Below are 13,095 nucleotides of genomic sequence, written 5' to 3' on the forward strand. Positions count from 1 at the left end.
TCCTTATCCAATTGGTGCAGTTCAGATCAGTAAAGAAACAATTAGACAATATAACCAGTAAATTAATCAAAATATATGCAAACAAAGGAATAGCCACTATAAAATTTTGAGGTGTATTTAGGTGAGGAATTTCTCTTTTATCAAAGGATTTTGGCTTTGGATGCTGAAAACAGTTGCCTTTTTCCTTTTATTTTGATGCTTCCTAATTTGATGAAAATAGCATTGCTCTTGTCTAGGGAGCCTAGTATCAATTAGTGAAAAAAAATTATGCATATAGCTATATACCATAGGCTAGCCATGATCAATGTGAAAAGGATTGTTTGAGAAATGTCACCACCTCTTATTTGTAGTTGAGACATTGTTTTTTTTTAGTTTTGTAATATGAGAATTGCATCATAAAAAAGAGAACAACAAAAGTTGAGAATTAGAGAGATGGAAACTCAAATGTTGAGAATAACATACTGTTTCGTCATTGTTGCCTCCATCTCAAATGTCTAGAAACAAAGGAGATCTTGTAAAAGTTCTTCAAAAGATTCTTGATAGTGCAGTTAGGATTTAAAAGAAGCGATGCTTGTTAACTGGATCCACATCCGGGCAAAAAACCATAATAAACTTGTTAAAACATGTAAAATGGTGGACGGATTGAGTCATATGATCCAAAACAAAGTAATTTGATCCATTATCCATGACTGTCCAAGTTGTTCATACATCGTCATCAAACAACGAATATTTGGAACATAGCATTTGAGTATGGTCCAAACAAACATTGGACTTGGAACAGTTGTTACACGAACAAAACCAATGTTCTGTTCCGTTCTTTTTGTTTATTTCGTCCAACCCTGGACAAGCCATCAAACATACCCTTATGTGCGTTGTGCTAAGCCCATAGTGGCTCTTGTATGTTCTATTGTTTGTTTCAACTTGGATGTTGTATTGTCCCTTGGTGAACTAGTGCTTGTACACTCTTTTGTTTATTGTTTGCGCTTATCGGGTTCTTTATTGTACGTCCGCTTGTTTCATTACATGCAATTCATTTAGTCCTCCACTGCGTCACGAGGATTCTTGTCCCTCAAACTCCACAGGGACAATTTCCGTGAAGATCAGGCATTTTCTTAAAGCATGTTGCCCATGATTCTTGCTAACATTGTTGTTTGTACACTGTCCTTATAACTCCTACTGATGATTGTATGGCAATAGCCATGCTTTCTTTCATTTATGTGTCATTGGTTGGGCAAACTGTCCTTTTAGCAGAATGTAAATGAGAAAACTCTCTTATAGTTCCTACCAAAATGCATGCTACAATAAGCACAAGGACAGCCTTATACGTGTACAAAATCAAAACAACATTGCGTCATGCCATTGACAAGTGGGTGCATAACGCATGCCAAACACAAAAAAAGAGTCATTACCTTACAGCAAGAGGGCCATTACTGTTAATTGCTTTATCTTTTCACTTTAGTGAGAAACTTTCAAATTACATCACAAATTTATGCCAATCATGAATAATCCTAACAGGCAATAACTGTAACTCTTTCTAAGAATCATGATACCAGTATCAATACCCTCTTCAGTATAAAACTTGGCAATTTTGGTCATTGATAACAATATAGTTCAAAATCAATCATTTTCTTTGAGACACATAAGGGAGGGAACTTATCTACATACCAATATTACAAAAGAGAGAGAGAGAGAGAGAGACTTACATATCCCAACTCTGATGCTTTCAGAAAAAGCAACAAATCACCATAAGAATGAAAAGTTTGAACAACATTAAGTGCGCTTGCAATAGCATGGCTGGTCTGCAAATGGTATAGTCAGCTGTTAGAACTGACATTTCAAAACATTTTTCTCCAAGTTGTTCAAGACCAAGAATAGTTATGATAATTTTAAAAAGCTAGACCTTTTTGTAAACTAAAGAATGTACCATAATTGCATATCCTGCAATGAACGGTTGGAAACTATATTATGATGAACAACCAAATTGTTACTTTTGAATAGGAATCAACCTCTAATTTCTTAGATTCCTACCATGTAAAATTACATCTCTATGAACTCCCTGGTTCAAAGAAACACTACCATCAAAAGTTGGTTTTTCATCAAACTCCATCAAAAGTTTCTTTTCTCAACTGCTTGTAACCTTATCTTTGGTCTCATACTCCCTTTACTTTTTAATGAAGCTTTCTTCTATATGGCTTCCAAAATAGAAAAGAGATCAAACAAATAAAATGCAGCGCTGGAACAACATTCTGGCTTGAATGATAGTTGAGCACTATAATGAATTGCTCAGACCTTTCAGGTACCCACTGTGAACCACTTCCCAGACAGTCTATTTAGGTCTAGATGCAACCCCAAAAGCCAAGGTCTTCTTTTGGCTTGTAACTTGTGGGTCAACATTCTCACGAGATTTGAGGATACAGGAGGCATCCTTTAGTGAGATTATAAAAGTCCTCTGGCTAAGCAAGGAATTGTCATAACTCATAAGTTAACTAGATTTTGTTGCTTGGCATGACAAAACAAGGTAACAGTTCAAAGGAGGAGGTAGTCTATCAGACCATCAGTCTAATTTGGAGGGAGCCTAAGTCTAAGAAAAGGCAACACATGTAAAGATAGTCACTCCTAGAAACATGGAAATAGACTTCAAAAAAAAAAAGTTACAAAATGCAAGAATCTTCAAATAGGCCACCAAGTCATCATCTTCTATCAGACCATCACTGTAATTTGTCGTCTAAGAAAATATTGTTCAATTATTTAAGTTCTTTTTGAAGTTGAACATTTCAAATACTCAAGAACTTCCAAGTTCCACAAATACCATATCCAAGCTTTCAATTTGGCAATGATAACATTTACAATTGAGCAGCCTGAACAGAAAAAATTGCAATAGATTCATACTATGAAGACACTTTCCAATAATAATAACTGTTAAAGAAGCTCACCCTTGCAGCCAATTGAACAGCACTTTCCTTTTTATTCTCAAGTGGTGCAATGACGGGGAGATACTCGACCTATAAAAGATGGCATAGTATCATTAGTTGCCCTGTTTATACAAAATGGAAATAATTTAAACAAAATTTCCATAGGAATAAATTTATGGGGAAAAAATTATAAAGTTCAACGTTCCAGAAGTTGAATTTCGAAATGTAATACACCAACAATTTGACAATAAATACAAAATGTATTTAAGCTATGTGGCACTTAATTATGCAGAGATGAGGCAATTTGACAATGACAGGAACTTGATAAAGAAGTCCAGGAATGTGATTGCCTCAGATAAATTCCCCACTATGTCACATGGATACTCCATTTTGATTCCCATTCTGAGCGAATAGGAAATTTCAAAAAAATTAGGTGCAGGGGTGCAGATATATGTGTGTGTATAAACAATACATTTATAATTATGGAATTATAAGTTTCTTTAGGTGTTTAAGTTTGTTTTTTAAATTTGGACAGTTTTAGACTTGGTCAAAGTTGCCCAAATACAAAATTGGACAACATAGCTAGATATGGGGTTCACCACAACTGACACTTGTTGACCTGCACCTAGCATGTTGGGTACCACACCTGGCTGCAGGTGCTTCAGGGGTCCAGGAGCAACCCATGTTACATAGCATGTGACATAGATCCCTCAGATGCATCTGGCGATTCACAAGGAGCTCCATCATTGATAGAACCTATGTCACACGGACTCGGCTAAGGAGGTGCCGCACCCGAGTCGACACGCCCCGACATGGGTGCGGCTTCGGACTCGGCCCAGGCTCGGTCAATGCCGAGTCGGACTCGGTCAACGAGTCGAGGCCGAGTCCGTCCACATTTTGGACTCGGTCAACTTTGACCGAGTCCAAAAATGTCCATTTCGATTTTTAAAGTATGTTTTGGATCCGGGTCGGGACCCGACCAAGATCCAAATTTCTTTTGCAGCCGAACCCTAAAAGGGGTTTATCGACAGGGGAGGGGCTTACCCTCTCGATTTTGCCTCTCTCCCTCAGCCCCTGCAGCTTTCTCCTACACCCACGCTGGCGATCCAGACTCCGACGACGGTACGCACAGGCAGCCACCGTCTCCCCCTCCGTCAACACTCAACAGGTATGTCGATCGACCCTCCTGCACCCTCTGCTCGTAGCCTCCCTCCTTGCACCCTCTGCTCGCAGAAGAGGGGCTCGGCCCCTCTCTGTGCCTCCTATTCACAAAGGAGGGGTTTGGCCCCTCCTCGTTTCGCTTATGTCAGGCAGGCCCCTCCCCCCCCCATACCTTCTGCTCGCAGAAGAGGGGCTCGCCCCCCCTCCCTGCACCCTCTGCTCGCAGAAGAGGGGCTCGGCCCCTACCTGTGCCTCTGATTCATAGAGGAGGGGCTCAACCCCTCCTCGTTTCCCTTTTATCGCAGGGGTAAGAAGTAGGAGTGGGGGAAGGAGGGGGCTCGGCTGACAGGTCGATCCTTGCCCCGCCGAACAACAGGGGAAACGAGGGGCCGAGCCCCTCCTCGTTTCCCCTGCTGCCTTTGGCTTTTTGGCAAGGGCGAAGCCCCTGGCACAAATAAGGTTCAGCAGGGGCTTGCCCTGTCCCTCCTTTTTGCGTTAGATACGGGGTAGGCCCTCTATCTCGAACCTGGTTTGCAGAGGAGGGCCTGGTTTGAACCTGATTTGCACAGGGGGAACGAACCTGGAGCTCCTATTACTATTATTTTGAAGTGTTTATTAACTTTATTTCATTTACTTATTTTCTTTTCAATTTTCATTTTTCAGATATAATGGCGAGTTCTAACGGTAGTGTCAATACATTTGGTTCAAGTTCTAACCCTGAATTAGAAGTTTCTCTACCACTTTGGAGGCTTGTGACAAAAGGGGTAAAAGCTAGTAGTGGTGGTGGTGGGAATGTGCAATTTCATTGTAATCTATGTAAGACTGTTTTCACAAGTTCTTATACGCGTGTGAAAGCACATCTTTTGCATATTCGTGGTCAAGGAATTAGGGCATGTTCTGGGGTTAACAAAGACATGTTAAAGCAATTAAAAAAAGAACAAGAGGAAGCTGAAAAGAAGAAAATTGCAAAGATGAGAAGCGATTTGATTAATTTGTCTTTTCCTACTGTTAGTGATATACAAGAAGAGCTTTTAAAGAAAAGAAAGATGGAAAGCAATAAAACAATACAAGCGTCATTCAAAAACATGGCAAGAGCAGAAATTGATAAAAAGATTGGCCGATTCTTTTACTCAAACTCAATTCCTTTTAATGTAGCTAGAAGTCCATACTGGAAAGATATGATTACATCTTTGGCTAATTGCAATTTGAGTGGTTATGTGCCTCCTAGTTCAAAAAAACTAAGAACATTCATTCTTGCAGAGGAAAAAAATAGAATTGAAGACTTGTTAGAGACCCAAAAATTTGCATGGAAATGACATGGAGTGTCGATTGTTTCTGATGGGTGGACTGATATACAAAGGCGACCACTGATAAACTTCATTGCTTACTCACTTAATGGGCAAATCTTTTTGAAGACTGTTGATGCATCTGGAGAGTATAAAGATGTTGAATACTTAAAGAGATTATTTGTCGAAGTGATAAAAGAAGTGGGTGAAGAAAGTGTGGTGCAAATCATTACTGACAATGCTCCAGTTTGCAGTCGTGCAGGAATGAATTTGGCAAGTGAAGATACATATTCACATATTTTTTGGACTCCTTGTGCAGCACACAGTTTAAATTTGACACTTAAGAGTATATGCAATCCATCAAAAGATGATGCACATGCACATGAAATGTACTTATGGATTGAGAAAATAGAGCATGATGTTCGAAATATTAGAAATTTTGTTGTAAACCATCATCATGTCCTTTCTATATTTAATAGGCATTCTGATCTCAAGTTACTAAAAGTTGCTGAAACTCGTTTTGCTTCTCTCATTCTTATGACAAAAAGAATTAAGCAACTCAAGAATGCATTGATGATGATAGTGGTTGATCAAGATTGGGATTTTTATCGTATTGAAGATGATGTCAAGGCTCAAGCTATCAAAAAATGCATTTGTGATGATTTTTGGTGGGATAAAATTACATATTTTGTTGAATTTATAGAGCCTATTTGGGAAATGTTGAGAGAAGTTGACAGAGATGTACCCATGCTTCATAGAATTTATGAAATGTGGGACAATATGATTGAAAAAGTTGAAAGTATCATTTTTAAACATGAGAAGAAAGATATTGCACTTGATGATTCAGAATTTTACAATAATGTACATTCAGTTTTAATGAGAAGATGGGATAAAAGCAATACACATTTTCATTGCATGGCACACTCTCTAAATCCAAAATACTACGCAAAAAAATGATTGACAGCAGGTGTTGGTCGTGTTTCTCCAAATGAAGATCCTGAGATATCAAGAAATAGAATGATATATTTGGGAAGACTTTTTAATGATCCTCACATGTTTAAGGTTGTAAATAGTGAGTTTGGCAAGTTTTCTACTGAGAGATTTGATTCTTTAGCAGCACTTGTGGCAAGGGACGAGGAAGATCCCCTTAATTGGTGGGCAACATATGGATCAAAGACACCAAATCTGCAACGTCTTGCAATGAAGTTGTTATTCCAACCTACTACATCATCTTGTTGTGAAAGAAATTGGAGTATCTCGCCGCACCAAAGAAGAGTATATGTACTTTTTTTTCTTTGTATTCAAAGTTTGTATTTAAATATTTGTATTCAAAGTTTTAAGTTAGATACTAATATAGTCATTTTTTGATGCAGTTGTGGACCATCCAAGAATTGGAATATAAATCCATAAGATTTTGACTTGGAGGGAGAACATAATTTACATACTCTCAACATGGACTACCTCGATCCTGTTCTTCCCTCTAATTCAGACGATGAGGCAGATTTATGATAAGTTTTGTTGTTTATCACACTCACAAGCTTCTTTATGTGTTATATTTTGGTAAGTTTGTGTTGTTAAGAATTGCTTTTTTTATTTTTGCTTTAAAATTTACAATCTTTATGTGTTAATTTATTGTTATATATATAATTATATATATTTAAAATATATATATTTATAATATATATATTTTAATATATATATATATATATAGCCGAGTCCCTGTGTCCAAATTTTTTGGAATTGCGACGCACCCGTGTCGCACCCGCACCCATGTGACATAGGATAGAACACAAAGACGTAAACTATATACAAGAAATATTAGCTCAAACGAAATAAGTGTCATGGAGCATCGAGATAGAAATGACCCATACTGCTATAAATTGCAACTGAACATTTGAAATCAATAAAGAGGTCCAAGCCACAGGAAGTTAGATAGAAATATGCAAAGAAAGATTTGGTTAAGAAAATAAAAAAATAGGCATCATCTATGTCACATGGGTGCGGGTGCGGCGCAATTTCAAAAATTTTGGACACGGGGACTCGGCTATATATATATATAAGACTCAATCAAAGTTGTGCCAATTAGGGGACAGGTGATGAGTTGTGAAGCCTGATTCAAGGGTTTTTTTCCTTACAGGAGGGGGGGGGGGGGGGTTCCCCCGGCGCAATTTAAAAAAAAAAAATCCAAAAAATAGACCAAAATGACCCTGGGTGCGTTGACCGCACCCGTGTCGGTGCATGTCGACGCGAGTGCGTCGACCTTGGAGCCGAGTCCGTGTGACATAGGCATCACTGATTTCCCTGTACATAGAGGGCACAAGAAAGAACAAAAACATGAAGCCATAAAGGCAAAGAAAGGAGCTAATAGCTAGAACTTCAGAATATAGACACACATCTAGGACTTTAAACGTCAATGGACAAAACCAAGTGAAAAGCAAGAATGATGTGTCATGACGTGTTAGAAACACAACATGAAAAATCACCTCATCACTGAAGACAGCAAGAAGACATTTTCCAAGTTGAAATGACTAAAATGGATGTCCCAAATGCCCACTCAGCAGAAATCTCTTGTTTTTATGAGATAAGATAGGGAAACTGCATATTTCCTAGTTGCAACAAGAGCTCTATTGCCACACAAAAAGTGTATATGCGTGGAGAGGGAGCTTGAAGGTACATTTACAAATAAGACTTGAACAATGAATGAACTAAAAACTGCAGCATCCACAAGCGTTGGTGCCAGTATTGCTGCCACCAAGCGACGGACCCGTACACAGATCTCATGTTTCTAAGACAACCTGAATCTGATGAATTGGCATGATTTCATCTGGATTTGTTGGCCATGTAGTCCATTGATTTACTTAATATTCTTTTTCATGTTCATTATCAATGATTTTCTAGTATGACCTTTTGTTCATTGTTTATCTTCCATTGATTAACTTATTGATGATTATTACATGTTCATCTCATGCTGTCAAATGTTCACTATGTATCAGCCTGTTGATAACATAGTGCATGTTGTTAACCTTTCCTTGACAGTCAAACTATACTATCAAAAAGAAATGCTTTCATTTTCTTGACCTTTTACTTATTGTTTGATCATCAGACCTACATGTTTTACCCCTCAAGACTTATGCCTTGCCTTCCTGTGTTGGATGTCTCACTTGCCTAGATGTTTTCTGTAAGCCTTGTTCCAACTTAGTCTGTACCACAATAAGCATGTCCCTTCAGGTTGGTTTTTCACCTTAGATTTCAACAAATTAATCAAGATGGATGCAATGAAGAACTTCCTATAATGAACTAGCTAAGCTCTACCGATCTAAAACATATCATTTTGATATGAAAAAAAAAACCTCATGAACTACGTTCCAATTTTGCAGATCGTCTCCTAAGACTGGCCAAAGTAGAAAAAATGGCTATAGTACACTACATTTAAAAAAATGCAATGGTACACTACCTCCCCTAGAATAAGACTGGCACGAGAAGTTTTACCACATTAAAGAACTTCATCGGTAAATCATTTATAAGGAATCAGAGAACATCTTCTCAACAAAACAAAAATGCAGGTAGAAGTGCATTTTACTACTTTTATTCACAAAACATACAGAAAAAGCTTCACTAGGAAAAATGCCATAAAGATTAAGACCCAGGAATTGTTCACAAAACTAAAAAAAGACCATTCAATTTAAGATCTGTACATGCTTCCACAAATCAGGCAAAGCGTACCTCCATAAAATTATGAAACTGAGTTAACATTCTGAACAATAGCTTTGTCAATGAAATATTCCCCCTACATAATGGTAAGACACATTAATCAAGTCACAAGACTACTTGTCCAAACAAAGAAATGAAAAGTGTAACTGATATACTAACTACTGATGGCATACCAGGATTGATCAAAATGCACAAAAGGATACCGGACAGCCACTGGTTGGATAGGATAACCAGAAATGAATGCTCCCAGTTGGAAAGATATAAGGGTCCTTCCGTTAGTTGTGGTACCCTCAGGAAATAATAACACTCTTGGAAATTTATCACATGATGCTTTTCTCTGCATTCAAATCCTTGAAAGCAAAATTTGTATCAAATAGCTTATAAGCAGTCACGGAAAAGACTATAAACAGTAACAACAAGATCCTGCATGGTTTCATTTACCCATATACCGTAAACAAACAGCCAATAAGGCAATAACTATTTATCAGATTAGGGACACCATAGCTTATCAAACATGAAACGAACAACATGCATGTCCAAGCACATGAAACCTATATGTTTGACACCCAAAGAGAGGAAACGGTTCAAAACATATACATAGTGCACTCCTGGAGGTACTGGAAACATATCGCTCCCAAAATGGTCATGAAGCTGGTAAATTACCTCAGTTGTCTAGCATAAAAGACAAAAAATACAGGGAAATATCATAACTTTCATTAGGGGAAGCAGATAAACTGCTCGTCAACAACAAAGTGATAGTATGAAGTAGACATCACTACCTTTATTTCATTAACAGCGTGTTTCCGAGATGGTGCTGAGAATCTATTCACATATATAACCTGCCAACAAGGAACAAAAAAACAGGACTTGTCTTTTAGAATTTTCTACCTATAAATGTAATCCATAAGTTGCCTACGAAAAAGTCACCAAATCACCTGCATAGCTCTTATAATCGTTCCCACAAACGGTATGTCATCATGCGATTCAGAAGCCACGATCGTAGGGAAGAGCTCGTAAAAGAAATAAATGGGTTCGATATATGAGACGTGATTCGATACAACTATGGGGGCCAACTCCCGTGGTGCAGGCTTTCCTTTCCTCCTTATCCAATGATACCTATTCCAACATCACACATTCCAAAAATTACAACAAAAACAAAAAAAAAACAAAAAAACAAAAATAAATAAATAAATTCATCCTCATATCTCTCATAACCAATATATAGAAATGGGCGATGAACTTCCTGAGACTGATATTCATGACACACTAGTTGGAACAAGGGAGATGCATGCCTCCCATACTAAAAGAATAATTGCAGTGAGTTACTACCTACAAAGGCCTTGAAAACCGAAAAATCGTCACCATTATGATCAAGTTCTTGTAAGCTCATTTCCACAAACCGAGTAATAAAAGACCAGAAAAAATAAAATAAAACGAAAAACAAGAAAGGGCGTACACCTGAGAACGCCCCTTCTGCAATAATCCCAGCACCAGATACTGAATCTACTTTGCAAATCGAAATCGATATGAAGAGCTCTCTCCAACTATGCGCATCGCTCCAGCACAAAAATCGAATGTCAATTCCATCATCCAAGTCGAAATCGAATGCAGTTTTGGAGCAAAAACGAAACAAGACGCGCAAAAATATCTCATCAAGAGAAACGGCAATACCAACATGCACCAGGAACACAAGTAAACCATGCATCTGTGATCATCAGTTCGACGACAAGGACAAACCCGAAGCAGAAGAGGATGGAGCGGGAGCAGAGGCGGGTGATCCACATGAGCCTGAGCCTCCACCTGGGCATAGGGCTCTCCTTGTCCTCCCAGCCCAGGAGCGCCGCCTTCGTGGCGAGGAACCCCACCAGAAGAGCCAGCCCGAAGAAGACGATGCGGACGAGGGCCAGAGGGATGCACACCGCGATCTTCACCCACTCGTAGACGCCCTCGATCAACTCGGTCCGGTTCGCGAAGGGGTCCAGCGGCGTCGGTAGAGGCGAGAAAGAAGAGGAGGATGATGAAGAAGACGAGGTGGCGGCGCCCGACGTCGACGTCGCGGCGGATCTCATGAGGAACTCGAACGGGCTCACCGTCTCGCCGTTTCCGGACGGCCGATCGCCGTCGCCGCCGTCCTGGATGTCGACGATGACGTCATCGAGCCCGTCGCCGGGGTCTGGCAGAAGCGGAGCGGAGAGCTCTCTCGTGCGATCGTAGCCGTCCATCTCCTTCTTCTTCTTCCTTCGCTTCCTTGGTTCTACTTCTTCCTTCCTTCCTTGGCCTCCTCTTATTAAGCGGAACAGTGGAAGAGAAGACAGCCACGCTTTTTTTATAATCGGACAGTTCGACGCATCATCCGTCATCCACGACGGGGTTGAATGACGAGAATGCCCCTAGTGAACGTTTCCCGTAAGTGACCTCTGGATTCGATTGTGCACTCGTACGTCAAGCCTAAGTGATTTCTTGCTGCCAAATTAACATAATAAAATGGTGTTTCTGAATTTAGTTGGAAAAGTTCGTGGGTTTTTGGGATAAAAACTTTATATGCAGGCACGTTGCAAAGGATTTTTGAGTGGCTTTGTTTTTTGGATGTGACCCTTTTTTCACTGGACTGGAAGTCTGGGACCGACCGACATGCCACCAATTGCCTGGTCCGCTAAACGAGCGACAACAGGTTGGATGTGGGACGGTTCGGGGCAGGTTCAGGTGCGCACTCATTGATCCAAGAAGGATAAGTTTCAAACACGTGATGTATGGATCGGGTCATGTCTGATCCGATACTGGTTTCATATAAGAAACAGTGTGGCAGATTAGGGGTGGCAAGATCTGACATGACCCGCCAACCCGCTTCTTAGCCGGGTTCGGGTTTGGCTTAAACGGGTTTATGTCATAAATGGGTCGACCCGCCTAACCCGTTTATTAAACGGGTCAGGTTCGTGTTAGGGGTATGCCAACCCGCCAACCCGGCTGACCCGTTTAATAAACGGGTTAGGCGGGCAGGTCAACCCATTTACCCAAACCCGACCCACCAACCTGCTTGCCAACCCGTTTACCCGACCCCGACCCGCCCGCCAACCCGAACCCGAACCGCCAACCCATTTACCCAACCCGACCCGTTTATCAAACGGGTTAGCCGTGTCATGTCGGGTTTGTGTTTGCCACAGCTGACCCGTTTAATAAACGGGTCGGGTTCGTGTTGAGGTATGCTGACCTGCCAACCCATCGACACGACCCGATTGCCACCCCTAGTCAGAATCATGGTCCTGATAGATTTGGATATCAGTTCTACTTATAATTATAATCAAAGAGCCCCGGTGGTATTGCATATGGGGGTAATCTTTGTGACCCTCGTGAGTAAGGAACTCTCTAGTAAAACCAAATGTTTTTATTTTTTATTTTTTTTCACATCTGATCCCCTAAATGTGATGTACATATTTAGTTTTATACCTATATATATATATATATATATATATATATATATATATATATATATATATATATAACTTTAAAAAAACAAGTCAAATTTTATAATTTGATCCAACTAACCAAGGCTTTGACTATGCTATGCAAGTTAGATATGCAACTATGTTATTTGAAGTGATTAGGACAGTGAGCTTATTAAACTATTTAGGAGCTACTAATTGTGTAAGGCCCTACTTTTATATTGCTTAAATCATGCAAGGGCCTGTTTGGAATCTAAGAACTGGGATAGGAGTTAATGCCTTTGGCAAAAAGTTGGTCAAACACCAATTGGGGCTCCCTTGTCTGGCAGGCGCAGTTAGTGCACGTCACCTTGTGGTGGGACGTTGCAAGTTCAAACCCCAAGGATATTAGTTGTATAACTGGTAAGGGTCAACCTAACCCAGTTTTCTCTATAAAAGAAAAAAAATAGTCAAACTACCACCTAACCTAATGGCTGTTTAGAAACTGGTAGCTGGGATGAGAGTTAATGCATTTAGAATGAAAAGTGGCATTGTATTTACATTAAGGCATAGAATTGACAGTGCCAACTCCAAGATTTGGCAGCT

General features: G+C 39.7%; 1 protein-coding gene across 7 annotated transcripts in view; it reads right to left on the reverse strand.

Moving 5' to 3' along the window:
* LOC149817699 (lysophospholipid acyltransferase LPEAT2-like) overlaps positions 1-11,368 on the reverse strand; it is a 49,747-nt gene extending 38,379 nt beyond the window's left edge. For all 7 annotated transcript variants that reach the window (XR_016426971.1, XR_016426972.1, XM_089984006.1 and 4 more), the window contains exons 1-7: positions 10,808-11,368; positions 10,006-10,186; positions 9,850-9,909; positions 9,244-9,407; positions 9,083-9,146; positions 2,934-3,002; positions 1,704-1,799 (exon numbers count right to left, since the gene is read on the reverse strand). Coding sequence is in view for 5 of the 7 variants with exons in the window: in XM_089984006.1 (XP_089840132.1) it covers positions 1,704-1,799; positions 2,934-3,002; positions 9,083-9,146; positions 9,244-9,407; positions 9,850-9,909; positions 10,006-10,186; positions 10,808-11,292 (1,119 nt within the window). In the remaining 2 variants the exon portion in view is untranslated. The remainder of the gene's footprint in view (positions 1-1,703; positions 1,800-2,933; positions 3,003-9,082; positions 9,147-9,243; positions 9,408-9,849; positions 9,910-10,005; positions 10,187-10,807) is intronic.
* Positions 11,369-13,095: the final 1,727 nt, after the last annotated feature.

Source organism: Nuphar pumila, chromosome 13, assembly GCF_984573655.1.
Source record: "Nuphar pumila chromosome 13, dmNupPumi1.hap1.1, whole genome shotgun sequence".
Taxonomy (NCBI): Eukaryota; Viridiplantae; Streptophyta; class Magnoliopsida; order Nymphaeales; family Nymphaeaceae; genus Nuphar; species Nuphar pumila.